This window comes from Cyclopterus lumpus, chromosome 25 (genome assembly GCF_009769545.1).
Source record: "Cyclopterus lumpus isolate fCycLum1 chromosome 25, fCycLum1.pri, whole genome shotgun sequence".
Taxonomy (NCBI): Eukaryota; Metazoa; Chordata; class Actinopteri; order Perciformes; family Cyclopteridae; genus Cyclopterus; species Cyclopterus lumpus.
Window position 1 is genome coordinate 10,980,021 of NC_046990.1, and position 17,037 is coordinate 10,997,057.

At 47.8% G+C, this 17,037-nt stretch overlaps 1 protein-coding gene across 8 annotated transcripts in view; it reads left to right on the forward strand.

The window, feature by feature from the left end:
• Nucleotides 1-1,993: 1,993 nt before the first annotated feature.
• Nucleotides 1,994-17,037, forward strand: part of LOC117728186 (DNA-binding protein SATB1) — a 49,401-nt gene continuing 34,357 nt past the window's right edge. For 3 of the 8 annotated variants that reach the window (XM_034528970.1, XM_034528975.1, XM_034528976.1), the window contains exons 1-2: nt 1,994-2,256; nt 14,380-14,618. In XM_034528970.1, coding sequence (XP_034384861.1) covers nt 14,405-14,618 — 214 coding nt within the window. In that variant the 5' untranslated portion in view covers nt 1,994-2,256; nt 14,380-14,404. Of the gene's footprint in view, nt 2,257-3,218; nt 3,306-4,048; nt 4,158-5,272; nt 5,427-12,078; nt 12,334-13,100; nt 13,279-14,379; nt 14,619-17,037 lie in introns of those variants that run through there. The other 5 variants (XM_034528973.1, XM_034528972.1, XM_034528974.1 and 2 more) reach the window with 5 other exon arrangements.

Here is a 17,037-nt window from a genome sequence, read left to right on the forward strand (position 1 = left end):
TTTAACCCCCCCCCCCACCACACACACACACCACCACCCCCCCACACACACTGATTCTATTTTCAATGGGATGTGTAAATTAAGTGTAAATGTAAATGGATCAGTGTGTTATTTATGCTAAACCCGGCAAGAGAAACACATTCACATTGTAAGTAAACAGCTGCATTACCTGTGGGCTCCTGCACACCTGCTAGAGCAGAGCAGTTAGCCTGTGTGCAGATGCAAACTGTCAATCATGTTCACACACACACACACACACACAAAGATACAACAAACGAGCATATATGTGCAAGGGTGCGCGCAAATGCCTCAAAGAAAACACATGACACGAATAAAAAAAAAAGTGCATTCAAACCACACACACATATAGGCTCATATTTAAATATATATTTATATGTGTGTACAGCATGTGTAGGAGCTGCTCACACATGATCAAATCTAACAGGAAATACTCACTCGTGCATGGAGCTGTTTCCTTTTTTATGATTTGATTGATATATATATATATATATTATATATATATATATATATATATACATATACATAGGAACATATCAAGGTTAAATCGTTGTGGATAGACGTCCCTCATTCATATAATATGTTCTACATTAAGACTATAAATTTAATGTACCCGTCTGTGGAACTTGACGTTTTTTCCCCTTCTGATATCAGACTTTGCAGGAGAAAAACATTGGCGACTTCTGCAATATTCAGCATTCATATTTAGTTACAGCTGGGAATCAATGGGAATGGCTGAAGTGCATTTAGACACCTTGAGGGCCAAAATGAAAGCTGTTTTCTTCAGTTATCTGTCACCGTCCTCTGTACCTCGGATGATTCCGCTCCAGGCTGTGTTCTTAAAGATGTCCAAGAAAAGAACAAGAGGACACATAGAATTATTCTCCTCTTCGTGGATTTGTTGAAACACAAATTTGCATTCCTAAAGCGTGGATTTTTTAAAATGCTTTTATTTGTGGGGTGAAATAGGGTATAGGTCCGCGGTAGGATTCTTAAATGTGATGGCGAGGTCGTGTGTGTGTGTGTGTGTGTGTGTGTGTGTGTGTGTGTGTGTGTGTGTGTGTGTGTGTGTGTGTGTGTGTGTGTGAGATAAACTAAAGTTCCAACAACAAAAAAAAGCAGCTTGCATTGATGAAATAAAAGTGAGTCTGGTTCAATGATGATGCTCACTAAAAAAAAAAAAATGTTCGCCGTCGATAAAGCTGTTTAAATTGGAGAAATTAATGTGTGTGTGTGTGTGGGGGGGGGGGGGGGGGGGGGGGGGGGGGGGGGGGGGGGGGGAGGGTGGCGGAGTATTAGTCGTTATCTCATTGTTTAAAACTTATTAATTAATTATTCTTGAAAACTTTCTATTATTATGGACACGGCTTCCGCGTGCCGGCCGGAGAGAGCCCCGGACGCGCTGCAGACTCCGGCTTCATACCCGGCTCAGGTGCGCGTCGGAGCGGATCTGGAACGTCGCCCTCCGCTCCACACTTTGACTCTCTGTACCGAGCACGACGCACGACGCACGGCGCCACCACCAACCTTCTTCTCCTTCTTCTTGACATGCAAACATGTGGCGTGTAAATATGAACACGAATGAGTGTGAGAGCTCTCCCGGCACTGGCACTGGCACTGCCTCCCCCCCTCCCTCGGTGTCCCCGGAGAGCTGCGCGTCGGAGAGGAGCGGCTGTAAAAACCAAAGTGGGGCAATGAGACAAGCTGCGCCACAGCTGGCAAATCATCGATTCGAGCATCAGAAACGGGGAGGGGCGGTCCGCCGCGTTACCTGCCGCCCCCTCCGCTCCTCTCAGCACCTCCTCACATGCCGCTGCTCTCCGCTCCTCTCCGCTACTTCACCTCCGCCGCCCGCAGCGCACGGTTGCTCACGTTTGTTTTCTGCGCTCCATCCGCCGTGTGCGCTTCTCTTCCCCCCCCCCCCCCCCGCCCCCTGCCCCTCCAACCCCACCACCACCCCAAAAAGAAACTTCAACCTCCGCCGGTGCGGTTTCTGCAAGACTATTTCCTCTCCCCCTTTTTCTCTCTTTCTCTCTCTCTCTCAACCAAACTCTTCATCCACGGGACTTTTGACTTTTTGAAGAAGAAAAAAAGCAGCCGTGTTTCCTCCTCCTCCTCCGCGGCACTATTTTTCATTTTGTATTTTTTTTTTCCGGATCTCTCGTCGAGGAGCAGAGAGACAAGAGGTCGCTCAACTTTTGATGGAAAACAAGAGGTCGGGCTGCCGCTGACTTAAAGGTACGGTGTGTGTCATTGCCCCGCGTGCGTCGGGTTGTCCGCGCGCGTGTGCGTGTGTGTGTGTGTGTGTGTGCGTTTAAATGCCGCTCATCCCATCAGCAGCGCGGCCGACAGACGACGAGCACCTCCGGTTGGAGTTCGATGAGCGAGTCGCTTCTAAATGAATTATTTCAAAGACATCCATTAAAATCCATCTTCCAAAAAAAAAAAAGAAATAATTTTAAAAAAAAGAAATCACTTGAAAACACGCGAGCAGACCAAAAAGCGGCCGCGATAGCATTTAATATTTATAAAGACAATTTAATATCGACTCTGAATGTCACGCCTCGTGGTAAATATACACGCACGCATTTAGAACTTTTTATTTATTTTTTGCCATCTAATTTTAAACGTGCAGAAACGGGCCTGTGTGGTTTCTGCACGAATAAGCAAAGCACTCGTGATGTTCAGCACATCCATCTCCTCTAATTCATTTAACAACTTACAGCGGAGCAGCAGTAAGTGATGCTGCTCTTGACCCCGGTGGGTTCAGGCTCTTCTGGGGGGAATAAAGTTCTTATGTGTTATCATCTTGTTCGTAAGGACTTTAACTTTTCTTTTTTTTAAACCTATATTTATATATTTATATATTTATCTCATTAGAATAAAGTGTGTGTTGACAGCTGAAATGCTGAAGCTATTGCAGCCCAACTGCCCATCTTCTTTTACTACTTTTTATTAGGCCATTAGAGCCACTTCATTTATTCTCTCCGTATACTAACTATTTAATTACGTGTCAGCCTTGCTTTCAACACTTTAACCGCTGTATAGCGTGAGGCACTTTGTGTAACTTCTCACACAAATAAAGGTTAAGGTGACAAATAAATAAATACTAATGACAAAAGAAAAAGGTGCGACTCACACAGGAAACAAAGAGTTAAAGAATGTATTGCTCTTCTCTCCGCATGACTTGGTGGGAGGCACTCGGAGGCCATGATACAGAGTAGGTGCAGTCATGCTGTCTGGTCCGCCTTGTGGCTTTTGTCACTGTGCTGATAAAGTCATTTCAGGTACAACCAGACCTGTGTGTGTGTGTGTGTGTGTGTGTGTGTGTGTGTGTGTTTGAGAGAGAGAGAGAGAGCTGTTATGAGAATATTACCATCTTAAAACTGCGTGGGCACTGATGTTCTGTGGTTAACAGGTTTTTAAAGGCTTCACTTTCTGCTCCTTTAGAAAATAGCTGACATTTCACGCACCAGCATGGCCAGTCACTCTGATAATTATATATATGTATATATATTCATATATATATAGACCTGAGTTTATATTGTAGGTTTAATCTGTCAGGGAGAATATATATATTTGCTAATTCAGCCATGATGCTACAGTAGAAGAAATAAAGTAGAAGTTTGCACATAAAATCCAAAGAACCGATCGGATGATTAAAGGGCAACCGTCCCCGAAATAATCTGTCATCAAGCATGGCACCTCTGCATTGGAGGGGGGTAGAAATGAAGAAGAAAAACTAGTTATACCCTTTTTAATGGTTGCAGATCTGTGGCGCTGTGGGGGATCCGGTCCGTCTCTTGACAGCAATGACACACAGCCCTTTTCCTGTCTCGGGCTGCCGCGTAACACTTCTTGTAAAAGTCCTCAGACAAAGCCGAACGCGTCAACGGCGAGCCAGAGAGCGTTGAGAGAGAACTTCTCGGTTTTACTCCTCGGCCCAAGACTTTTTATTTTTTTTTTCTTCTTCTTCTTGTTTTTGTTTTTTTTTTCAGCAGTTTGCGGTCGTTTTAAAAAGTGGCACGAGAGAAGTTGCTCTAGAACCGGCTGTCGGTCTGCTTGGCGTAGATGCCTCAGCATGAACTTGTTTGGCAGCAGCGATAAGAATCGGCGTGCGAGGATGGTGGCAGCGGCAGGTCACACACACACACACACACACACACACACACACACACACACACACGCACAGGCGCGCCTAAACATCTGTCGCAGCTTATTAGTGTGTAATTAATTCATTTGAACGTTCACGCTTCTTACAATAACCACCAGGATGAGATCTCGGAAAACACAGACGCGTTTCCACCTCTCTACCTTTCTAACTTACAGGTTTAACCTCGTTGCATTCCCCTCCACCCCCCCCCCCCCCCCCCCCCCCCCCCCACGCTGCGTTTACGGTGCTGTAGTAGTGTACTTGTGGGGAAAAGGGCCACAAACTTGTCTTGTTGACACTCCGTCAGTCGTCTCTTCAGGTCGGCGGCGTGGAAACTACCACGGGGAGGGGGGGCGGGCTCTGTGTGCCGGTGGGGAGACCTCTGGCCCCTCTGGTGGGGACCAGATCAGTCGGCTGCGTGTTCGGGGCTCGCTCAGCCGGCTCTCAGGTTAACGAGCAGGTTGTCGGATGAGGGTGTGGGGGGGGGGTGTGGAAGGGTGACAAAGTTTGCCCCGTGACCCCCGAGAGACCAATTAGTCTGGGCCACGGGGGACGCGATGTATTTTGTTGTTCCTTCGCTGCACTCCGACATGATATCCAGAAAAGCTTTGTCACTTGCAGTTTACATTTTAATTACCCAGCATCATTTGTTTTTTATTTTATTTAGGTTTTTTTTTGGGGGGGGGGGGGGGGGTCTTACAGGAGAAGAAAAATGAAAAAATGTCCAGAAAAAGTGTAAAGAAAGAAAGAAACCTGTACAGCGAAATATGCAGATTCTGAAACCCCCTCGCTGTCGGGTGTTCGGCGCTGGGCTGCGCCTCCTCTCTCGATATCTCGGCTAAAACCATTAATCGTCTTTCTTCACCACCTCGATAATTATCTCTGTAGCAAAATAACAGCTCAGCAAACAGTGAAATTATACCTGTGGTAGGGAGCAGAGTAAATACCTGTTTAGCTGCCAGCAAATGTATTTATTAGACTGTCGCCAGTAAATAAGAGGCCTGTCTCGTTTTTTAATGTGTGGCTCTTCGGGGATTCGCCCCTCCGCCGAACCGCCCACCTCTCCTCCGTATGAAATAGCTCTGTTATGATTGCTAATAGAGAAGAGAGATAACAATGATTCCCAGCGTTTCTTTCTTTTTTCTTTTTGGGTGACGTGTTGCAACTGGTTTTGGAAAAATAAATGGTTGGTGTGTTAATAAGGACGGCTGCGTTCCAGGGCAAAAAAAAAGGTGTTACAGACATACCACCCTGGGTGAGTGCTGTGTGTGTGATACGGGAGCTACAGCTCATTTTGTCATTATCTGGAAAGTTCTTTATAAAAAATGAAAAGGAGGGGGGGGTAGTAATGTTGTCCCGGCATGCTCGAGACTGCATTTATTCTGGCATATGCTTTGCATACTGTTGATCCAGATTCCTGGGCTTAGTGATAAAGGCGCCTCATTGTTTTCGGGTCCTGACAATCGGCCGGTTGGCGTCTCCTCCCCGGGAGACGAAAAAGAAAGAAACCCAAGTCCGTCATGTCGGTTTTGTCACGCTTTTTATCTTCTTCTTCTTCTTCTTCACAAAATGACATCCCTCCCGATTCTTTGTTTTCTCCTTCTCTTTATTTCTTCTTATTTAGCGCGCTTCATGCTACCGTGGCAAATATAATTTAAGGAAGCAAATGCATTTAAGTTTTCACGATTCAAATCGCATTATTACATTTCTCATATTTTATTTTATTTTTTTAGGGGGGGGGGGGAGGGGGGCAACCCAACAACAACAACAACAAAAACCAAGTCATTGTCTTTTATTCCGATGCTTGTCTTCATCCAATCTGTGGAGCTTTTTCTGAATCCTTTGTTCGGCGAGACGAAGAAAAAGAGAGCGATTTATAGCAAAGCGCATCCCGCTAAGATCAGGTTGTTAATACCCACCCACATACTCAATGAAACAATTTCAACAGATACTGTATTCTCTCTCTCTCTCTCACACACACACACACACACACACACACACACCCTTCCTTATCAACTGTTTTGTTCGTCAGAGGACGGATGATGCATCCTTTGACAAGGGATTAAATATGCAAAGGAAAATACGTAGATAAAGAGCCACATCCTTAAGTCTCCACCTCTCATTCAATACTTCTGCCGAAGCCTCAATATTAAGAGCCCTCCCCCCCCCCGCCGCCTCCACCCCCCACCTCCCTCGGCATGCTCACATCCCATCGCTGGAGCTCCACTTCTCGCACGCTGAGAGGAGAGTAACACGGTCCTCGTCACCTGCCTCCGTTTCTTTTTAACACTCCCGAGAACTCCCCACAAGGCCGGGGTTACCGTGCCCTTCAGCGAGCGGGATGAGGCGACCTTTCTCACCTCCTCCTCCTCCTCCTCCTCCTCCTCCTCCTCCTCCTCCTCCTCCTCCTCTCGCCCCTACAGATCCACCTTCAGCATCTCTTTTTCTCTCTCTCTCTCACACATGAAACACGTCTGTATTTCCAACTCTGCGTTGTTTATTTGTAGAAAGTCTAATTGTTCGTGTCGTGTGATGATTCGGAGTCCAGCGGGCGCTGACGGAAAAGGGATTTATTTAAAAAAAAGAACCCGCTTCTGTCGCCCGTTGATTGTCCTGTGACTGATTGGTATTATAATGTGATAAAGACAGCGAGAGAGGGAAGGCGTAATAAATATGGCGGCTTTGAAGCTTCATCCCGGTGAGGACAAACTAAAAAAGACGACCCGGCTTTGCGTCAATCACAGCCGACTGCAGCGGCGAGGCTTCAGCGAGGCCTCGCGCCGACACCGAGGCGCGCTCACGTACGTGCGTCTGCGTGGGAGGCGTGTTGTGTACAGTGCACACCACACAGCGTATAACGGGGGGGGGGAGGTTACGATGTGAGAAGCTGGTTGTCTTTCTGCGTCCACCGCGGCGACGCAGAGTACCTCAGAAGGCCCGGCCGGCGTGGAGGCCTTCCTGTCAGCAGACCACTCCGCTTCTATTTCTGTCGACTTCATGTGATTATAAAACAATTAAACACTTAGGAGTCGACACTCAGTTCATTACACCCCCCCCTCCCTCCCTCCTCTTTGTTCTTTATTTCTCTCTCCTCCTCCCACACGGGAGGATGCGGACGTATGAGAAATGCAGAAATCACCTTATTTGGCGAGTAATTGAAAGCCACGCTGGCTGTGCGAGAGGCTAATGGGAAACAGGGAACTAATTTGATTCGGAGGATACGCTCGTCGTGGAATATTTAGTCGATCTGTGTGCTTACCTCGTAACGACTGATTAGACAATTTCTCGTGGTCCTCGGATGTCTCGCGAGGGGGAGCGTTAATGAACCGCCTCGACCCTGAACTCTGCAGCTCTGTGCAACAGTTGTGCAGGAAGAAGTACAAAGAAAGCAAAGCGCCCGCGTTTCTGAGAAGACGATGAGCGGTGACGCGTCGTGCTTCAAGGAATCCTCAGGTTGGACGCGTAGGATTGTTTTGTTGTTTAGTCTTCGCGCCGGGCTCGGCCTGGAGCCCGTAACACGTTGTGAAACTCATTTCACCACACGGTGACCTACAAAATGCCAACGGCACTGAGGGCACAAAAGCCTCCCATTCGTGTCAATTCAGTCATAATGGAAAAGCTGCCTCAGCGCGGCGCTCCAGTTCAGACGACTCTCTCCTCACTTTAAAGACGCTCGCCGTCTGCCGTGCACTTCCTCCCCGCTTCATGTCAGCCGAGGTTCACCCACAGTGACGCCGGCGTGTTTTGACACATTCCCAGACGCATTATTAAAATCCTTTGCAGCCTCTAATAATGCCATTATGTTTACGTGTGTGTGTGTTTTCATTGTGGGAGACACTCGCAGAAAGAGCTCAAAGTCGATGTGGTGACAACCCCCCCCCCCCCCCCTCCCCCGCCTGCGCGCTGTCTGCCCAGACTGGATGCGCAGACTAATTTGTATTAGTAATCCAAATAATCCTATTAATGCCCATTAGAGGCATCACAAGTGGCGAGCATCAAGACATCACAACGCCTACGTGCAGCGAAGTGATGGAGCCGGCTTCGCCTGACGCGCCACATTGACGCCTTGAGCCCCCCCCCCCCCCTTTGTGTGTTGATCACCGGTGTCCGAATAGAGACGTAACGTTTAATTCCTCCCGAGACGTCAACACGCGGTTTTAAAACAGCAGCAGCCCAGATGTGATATCTGTGATAAGTGTGTTTATGGTGTAAACACACAGGCGTACCTGTGGTGCAGCGGAGGTGTAACCTACCTGCGGTGTGACGCCATGACTCCTCACATTTACACGTGAGGTGTCTTTTGTTGCGATTTTAACATCCAGTCTGTCATGTTCCTCGTGTGTCCCCCCCCCCCCCCCCCCCCACCCCCCTCCCCATGCTTCCTGCACAAATGTAGCCAACAGGCACGAAATTGTGCCTGAACAATTACGCACTGTATATATCTCCCCGACACAAAGCCGCGCGGGCTTGTAAAAACCCACCTTGAACAGAGCTAAATCTGTATTCAGCGCGTGATTATGACGGCACACTGCTAGCATTTTTTTTTTAAACAGGCTTTCTGCTTTTTCCAACAAAAAAAAAGGGAGGAGAAAGAAAGAAAAAAAGCATTTTTCCCCTCTTTTCTGTGCGATACAAAACGGTATATGTTAATTGATAATCAGCGGTGTTGATTCAGTGGTGCATTCAGTGCAAATCTGTGCCCTTCTGGATGTCAGAGGGTTTTTCGCAGCCGCGTCGGTGCCAACCTATCTGGCAGCGCCGGCACCTGTTGGCGCTGCCAGGGCCTGGCAGGGGTTATCGATGCTCTCTGATGGTGCCCGACAATCACAGTGGAAATGACTGCGGCTGCTTGCGTCATGCCAGAGAGAAAAGAGCATTTGCCGACAATGGCTTGCTTTCACCGTCGCTCCTGTATTTTATTTTATTTTTTCCCGAGCGCTGCTAACCGCGGCCAAGGAAGGAAAAAAAAAAATTACTGAGAGAAACGGGAGCTGCGGTGAACATCGTGTAAAACACGTCGACGTGGAAACCAACGTGCAGAATGCAGGTGATGCAGAGCGATCTGGTGCGTGTGTGTGTGTGTGTGTGTGTGTGTGGTAGGATTAATGTCACTACGTATCACAGTGAACCTGAACAGCACACATCTGAGATGCTGCACAATATTCAATATCATTAAATAAAAATTCATCCTCATCGCATCACTGCAACTTTCATGTCTTTCGCCGACTTCGTGGGAATTGTTTTTTTTTTTAAATGTATTCCCAAAGCTGAACGATATCTCACGTCGGGGTGAATCTCTGGAAATACAGTAATTACTCCACAGTCGGGGGCCTTTTTTATTCACACACATAGCGGAGCCATTTAACCACGCGGCACACCGCAGCTGTGTTTAGCACACAGTGTTGGCAGCGCCACTGAAACCCCGAGAATGGTTAAGATAAGAATTGATCGCTGGATCTGTTGCGGCGGCGGCGGCCGCTCGGGGATTCAGACGCGTCGGGGTCTTAGTTTCAACAACTCCTCCGTTTCTTGTTATATCTTCAAAAAGAAACACAGACCTGGCACCCTATTTCAAAACGCAGCCTCAAATCCACGTACGCCTCGTCACTCGGCGTCAGCAGCATGAGACATAGTTCCATCTCAGGCCCCCGAGGGGTGTGTTTTTATTTCCGTTAAAAGCTTAATGCGGCCTTTTGCTTTTTTTTTTTTTGGGGTACACAAATGAGCAAACGTTTTGACCTCACGCTGGTGGGCGTGAACAATGACTGCGGCTTGAATGAGAAGCGTAGTAACGGCACTGTTTCTACGGCGCCGCGTTTGGGCTCTTTGATCTGTTCCAGTTTCGGCAGCTTTTTTTTGTCTTTTTTTTAAAAAAAAAAAAAATTGAAAGGGACTTTTCCTTTTTAAAGCGTCTTCCGTAAACCTGAATGATTTTCTCTCCGCAGTCATTTCCGTGGCGTTTGAAAAAGAAAAAAAAAAGTTCATGCAACCTGACGGCGGTCTGCAGTGATGCCGCATTGTTTACGAAACGACCGCTTTGAGCGTGGGACGAGGAACCAATCACACACTGACAAGATTTATTAGTGAGCAGCGTTATGTAGCGCCCGACCACCTCTGGTGCACACACACACTTCCTGTTGTACGTGGGTTTCCTGTTTTTGTTCTTACAACAACCGGGACAGACGGGCCTTCTGTTTGGGGGGGGGGGGTCACGTCGGCCCCCCCCGCCTCGCTCGGTTAGATGCCTCGAAGACAGGAGCTCAGTGTTCGGCCTACAGCTCGCTGAGAGTGTGATTAATGGACACTTATTTGGTTCTTGTGTGTCGTTGCTTACGTTACTATTTATATATCGGTGCATTTACAGGCCGTGTAAAAAATGTTTTTTTAAAACACACACAGAAAAGCAACATTTCCTCCGTGACCTCGGCCGTGAACTCTGCCTCACACGCTCACCTCTGTTGCTCGTGACGAAACCGAAAGATGGAAATACATCTACACCTCAGCATCGGTGCATTTATTGTCACTCATGTGTGTGTGTGTGTGTGTGTGTGTGTGTGTCCAGTCCGGCCTCTGCTCGTGAAGTGAGAGGAACCAGTTATTAAACGGCCACCTTAAGGTCAAGCACAGACAGCGTGTCAGGTCCTTTTATTGACAATAAACACAGATTACCGCGTGTGGTATTTTCGCCGTGTGCTCGAGGGCAAAAATAAAGACAAAAATAAAGACAAAAACACGACAATCGCGTCAGCGCGCGAGAGAGAAAACCTCCCAGCTCACGGTGTCATCCCCCCTTTCCTCTCTTCTTTCTTCCCTCGGTTCAGCTCGTCCTCCGTTGACAGCTCAGGGTTCTGTTGACACAACAGACGTTAGCTCGTCTTAATATTTTGGTACAATCCAGTTTTGACATAACGGAGGGGAGGTTTGCGAGGTGGGAAAATGCCTGCGGTCTTTTTATTGTACTAACATTATCCTGTAGTACTAAATAAGTATAAAGACCTATGTTGTATGCAATATTTACAATGCAATAACTAAATATTAGACAGCTTGACATGCAGCAGAGATGAAGCTCCTTTACTGTGCAGAAGAAGAGAGCGTCCCACGTTTAAAATGGTAAATTATTGCTATGATATGGTCTTTTGATAGTTCAAGATATACGTTAATACCTATTTAAATGTATTAATATTCAATTTTGTTGTATTATGAGGCCATTTATAAAGCTATTAAGGCTTTCTGACCTGTGATTTTTCTGATATTGATTCAAGTCTAACAAACTCTTAAAAAAAAGCAAAGAAAATCTCTTTTTTTATTAAACAATCTGTTCATATGTTCTAAAAGTTGTAAGTTAAAATGTATTTTATGGGTTCCATTTAGTTTATTGTGATGTCTATAATTTATTTATGTATCAATTTCTAACTCGACTTAACTTACACTGAATGTAAAATATGTAGTGAAATAAAATAAAAAAGCACTTCTTTAAGACGCGTGTGTGTGTGTGTGTGTGCGTGTGTGTGTGTGTGCGTGTTCCCCGGTAATAAATGCAGGACCACCTCACTCCAATCAAGCTGATTAAAGATTCCTGCGCGCACACCCGGAAATCGCACCACCGATTCCTCCTCTCAGCGTGTGTTGTGTGCGTGCGCACGTGTGTTTGACCGTGTACGTGCGCGCGCGCGTGTCCACTTTCTCCACTTTTTATTTGTCTCCGCGAGGACTTTTTGTGGCCTGAGACGCGGAGGGATTATTATTTATTATTAATTTTACGGGATTATTTATTCCTCACACACACACACACACACACACACACACACATCTCTGCTATCTTCTTCTTTTTTTCTCCTAAATACCCCCCCCCCCCTCCCCCCTTTTCGCCACCACGCCATTTGAATTGAGGCGGAGGAAGGGAAGGCGCAGGCGAAGCGGCGGAGGCACCAGCAGCGAGGAGAGGAGAGGGGGGAGTGATGAGTCAATACAACTAATAATTTAATGGGGACAGAGAGGAGGGAGAGACGGAGCGAGAGCGAGGGGGGGAGAGAGAGACAGCCAGAGAGGGAGATAGAGAGAGAAAGAGGAGCTCTCCGTCCGGACGCCAGGACACCTCCTCCTCTCACTACCGCGGGGCAGCAGCCCTCCGAGCCGCGTTCACGCTCTTCCACGCACGGAAAGTAAACCCGCACTTTTTTGACCCCCTTTTCTCTCCTTCTTGTTTTATTTTTTTCCGCGGAGCCGCTCCGGCCGTCCGCACCTCGTCCTCCCCGGTCCGCCTCCAGCGCGACACGCGAGCCCACACTGGCGGTTGTTATGAGTGTCCGTCCGCCGGCAGTCACGTCGAGCTAAGCGGCCGTTGGGCGGTTGTTGAGCACGTCGGTCGGTCTCTTTCTGGGGGTCTCGCGCGGCGGAAGTTTTTTTTTTTTTTTTTTTTTTTTTTTTAATTATTATTTTTTTAAATAAATATCGTTATAACTGCTTTTGCTTTTTTTTTTTTTTTGTTTGTTTCTCTTCTCACTCTCTCTCTTCTCCCGTGCGGCTGCTCAAAATGCGCCGTGCGGGCGGCCGATGCGGTCGGCTCGGATGTTGCGGTGCGAAGTGAAGCAGAAGTCGCCCTCACTTGTGACCGATGGACGCGGTTAACCCGCTCACTTTGGGCTAAATGTCGCCGGTTCTCACGGTTCCCGTGGCCGTGTGTTTCCTCCCGGTCGGACGGAATCGACTAACGGACGCCGCACGCGCGTAGACACACACACACACACACACACACACACACACACACATAGGACATAACCGCTTCCCAATGTTCGCCTATCGCGGTCCATCTCGACCTCGCCGCCTCTCGCACAGACCCGGGTTGTTGTTGGTTCGCACCGCCTGTCAGTCCTCCGCGAACAAGAGCCGGAGAAAGCTTTTGTCTTTCTTTTTTACATTTAAATTAAATTAAATTAAATTAAATTACATTTTATTATTTTTGTTATAACCGTTTCGCTGTCATGCACACGTAGATAGAGAGAGAGAGAGACCGGGATCAGGAGTTGTTTGGGGTTGTTTTTTTAAGCCCTGGCCAAACTTGAAGAAGACTGTTTTATGCTCCTCAGTGCGGAAGTGCTGCGTTTCAGGTTGGTTTGGAAGATCTGTCACTCAACTTGTCCTCCTGCCCCCCCCCCCCCCCCCCCCCCCATGTGATGATGCTTCCATTTAAACTATTGCTTACTGTGTGTGTGTGTGTGTCATTTTTAAATCCTGCCCTGGATCCAGACTGTATGCGGGTCTGGTTTCTATATGGCCCCCTTATTTGTGGTGAATTATTTGCCTCATTGCATGTTTTGAATGGGTTTGGGGTGGGGGGGGGGTAGTTCTTGATCTTTTGGTTTTGGGGGAGGGGGTGTACATTCCGGTTCATGTTCATCATCAGCACGGCGCGTTAACCTGCATGCAGAACCTGCGTTGCTTTTTAAAAACATTTTTATTTACACAATAGGGCTTTGATAAAATCTTAAAAGTTCAAATAACGTGGGAATTGTCAGCTTCGGCCCTCAAGGCGTTGTGCACCTGTGGTTGGAAGCAGCTCCCCATCTTTCTCTCCTCTCCATCTCTTCTCCTAATTCCGTTAATCATGAGTCAGCAAGTGTTTTTGAAGTTTCTAGAAGCTGCCTTTAACCCCCCCCCCCTCCCACAGTTGTAAAGTTCTAGCTTATAAATAAAGTTCACTCCTGTAAAGTCGTCATGTAACTGATGTGTGTGACGTTGCGGCCTTTCGCCTCCGAGCTGCGTCACGAATGTGAAGCCACGCGAAGTGACTCAGAAACAGAATTACGTTTACCCCCCCCTTATCTCCGCGTGCGCCGCAGAAGATCCTTGTTCCTTGAACTGCACTGTAGTCATTCAAGTGGAATCTCTCCGCAAATGAATGTGTTTGCACACAAGAAAAGAAAAGGCTTGTTTGCCACGGACGGCCATACATAATACATGCGTTGAGAAATGGGAACATTACAAGCGGCACGAAAAAAACGTCACCGCGGCCCGAGTCGCCATAACTGAAGCGAATTGACAGTTATTGCCGTAATGGGTCTGTTCTCAAAGCTTTCAATTACTTAAAGCACTTTTTTCTTTGTGGGGGGGGGGGGGTGTCGGTCTATAAAAACGTCACGTCTGCACGCGTCGGTGACGTCAACACAAAAAGGGTTTTGTGTTCATTGCCGTGTGTCTCTCCCCCCCAGGTGATAGTGAGCAGAGGAGCTGAGAATGATGGACCATCTCAGCGAGGCGTGTCTGGGCAAGGAGAACTCCGACCTGGTCAACAGCATGGCCGAGGCCAAGGCCCCGCCGGCCAAGCTGCCCCGGCTGGAGCAGAACGGCAGCCCCCTAGGCCGGGCCAGGCTGGGCAGCACCGGGGCCAAGCTAGCCGGGGTCCCGTACAAACCCACCGGCCACCTGCTGAAGACCTGCCACAAGAGAGGTGAGGGGGAGGGGAGGGGAGTCTCTGTGCCATGTGCTGCTTTCAGCTTCCTTAAATGGGAAGATTGGCAGATTATCTCCGTTTTTTATGTCTGTAAATGTATTTTTGTTTGTTTGTTGGGACAGAACAGTCGGTTTTAAAAGACTTCGGCAGGGGATCGATTAGTCGATAAATTGATTGGTAGATACGCTCGTTTTTTTTCCATCATCCGATTCCCAAAATGTGAAGATTTGGCCCTTTTATTTGTCTCCTGTGACAGAAAACGTAATGGTTTTAGGGGCCAAAACGAGCGATATGACGAACTGAGACTGAGTTGTTGTTTTTCCGCACAACGTTTTTCGGACATTTTACAGACGGAATCGATTAATTGAGAAAGTAATCGACTGATCAGTTGCTGATGAAAAGAATCATTAGTTGCCGTACAAAATCTATAAAAGAATATTTTTATATTGGCGAACTAACTGTCTGAATATGAGAAGAATAAACTATGCAAATAGAGGGAGGCTATTTAAATGCACTTTAAATAGCGTGTGTGGGAGGGGAGGGGCCTTCCCACACACGCCACCTTCCACCCACCACCACCCCCTGCATGCTCTCCAAAACTCTTAAAGCTTCTTACAATGTGTCTTTGGTCCTCTAAGCGCGCACACACACACACACACTCACACACTCCCACTTATTTGCCCAGACAATAGCTAATAGAGGAGCGCTGTGAGAGTTATTCCCTTATCCGCGCCGTGTCGCCGCTCCAACCGCCGCCCTCCTGCTCCGACATTTGTTTATTAAGGAGAGGTTTCAGTCCTTTAAGAGCCATTCTTGTTTAAAGGGAGCCTTTACTTTGAGATTATGACAAAGCTTTTTAATAAAACCGGTGTCGTCTCGTGAAAAACGCAGCGGGCAAAAAAAAAAATGAAGCTTTTTATGATTATGTTGTTGTTTTTCTTCTTCTATGTTGTTTTTACATTCGGCGTTGGAAATGAGTTTAAAACCTGCAGGTTCGGTGCCCGTGACAGCGCCTCTGTTTGTTTGTTTGTTTGGCTGGTTTGGTTTTCTTTGGGCAAGAGGGACTCGGGAACTGTTGGAACGCGGCTGTGTGAGTGTCCTCCGATGGGCCGTTTCTCCTGTTCGCTCCTTTAATCTACGCGTCGCTCTCCAGCTGAGAGAGCTTAATTTTTTCGCCTTCATCATCTACGTTTCTCGCGGCTCCCTACGACGCCATCCCCCCCCCCCCTCCGAAGCCTTCCTGTGCGCTCTCGTCAAGTTTCTTCCCTCGGAGCAAAGCGGCCGCGGAGGCTTCGCCGAGGGCCTCACAGTGGGCATTGTGTCCGAGCCCGAAACAATATTTACCGCAGCCCTCTCCGGGCTCCCTGGAAACAAAGCCGGTATTGATCCCCCCCCAAATGAACCTACACAGCAGTCTTTATTGTTAGATCTTTATCTATTAAAATCAGGGGAGGAGAAAAGCAGCTCTTTCAGCACATTCCCTGGCATCTGTCGGCTTATTGATTGTTTTGCCAGAGCTGTGTGCATCTTCTGGAATGCCGGGGGATCGGGAAAAAAAAAATATGACAACGGAAATGGTTTCCATCGGCCCGGACGACGCGAAGCACAGAAACGTGTTGGGGTGATGGCGGAGGGGAGGCAAGCGGAGGAAGTAGGGCAGCGAGGGCACGAGAAGCTGCCGACGCCTTCAGGCCGAGTCGTCCCCCACGCACTTCAACCTTCTCACAGCGCCGCCGATGCGATTTCAAGATAAAAATGCCATGCTGGGTGATTTTTGCAGGACGTTCCGCAGTCTCTGGACAAGGATTGCTCATTCCACCTAATAGCAGAGCCACTGTTGACACAGGCTAGTGAACCTCGGGCATGTGAAGCGCCGCTTCACGGGAACATGACGGTTGAGAGGGGAAAAGTCTCGATGGAGGAACAAACAAGTTAATTGTGCCAAAAGGAGTGGTGTTCACGCTGAGCTAAAAGGTGATGCTTCACTCCGTAATGCACCGCTTATTAAGCTCACACGTGCACATGCAACATGTCCGTGACGCCCGTCTCAAGAAAGAAAAGTAATCTTCCGGCAGTTCTTGTAACTTTGGGAAAAACCCGTTTGAAATTACATGACAAAAGAGAATTAATCAAATCAAAAAAGAGGTTAAAAACAACAGCAGCCTCCGAGATTGGGCCGGTTGTTGTTTGATTCCCCCTCGTCGATGTGAGCGTTTGGCATCGAGACAGAAAGGTGAGAGGGCTCAGGTAGAAATCGTCCCATGAAAGATGAAAGATGCCCGTGTGGTCCAAACCCATCCTTTAGCTCACGTTGTGTCTTCCACTCGGCAGCAGTCTAATCACACCGCTCGTAACCCTCGGCGAGCGCTCAGAATGCTCAAGGTCAAAGTGTGAACCTTTTTCTTTGCCCGTCCCC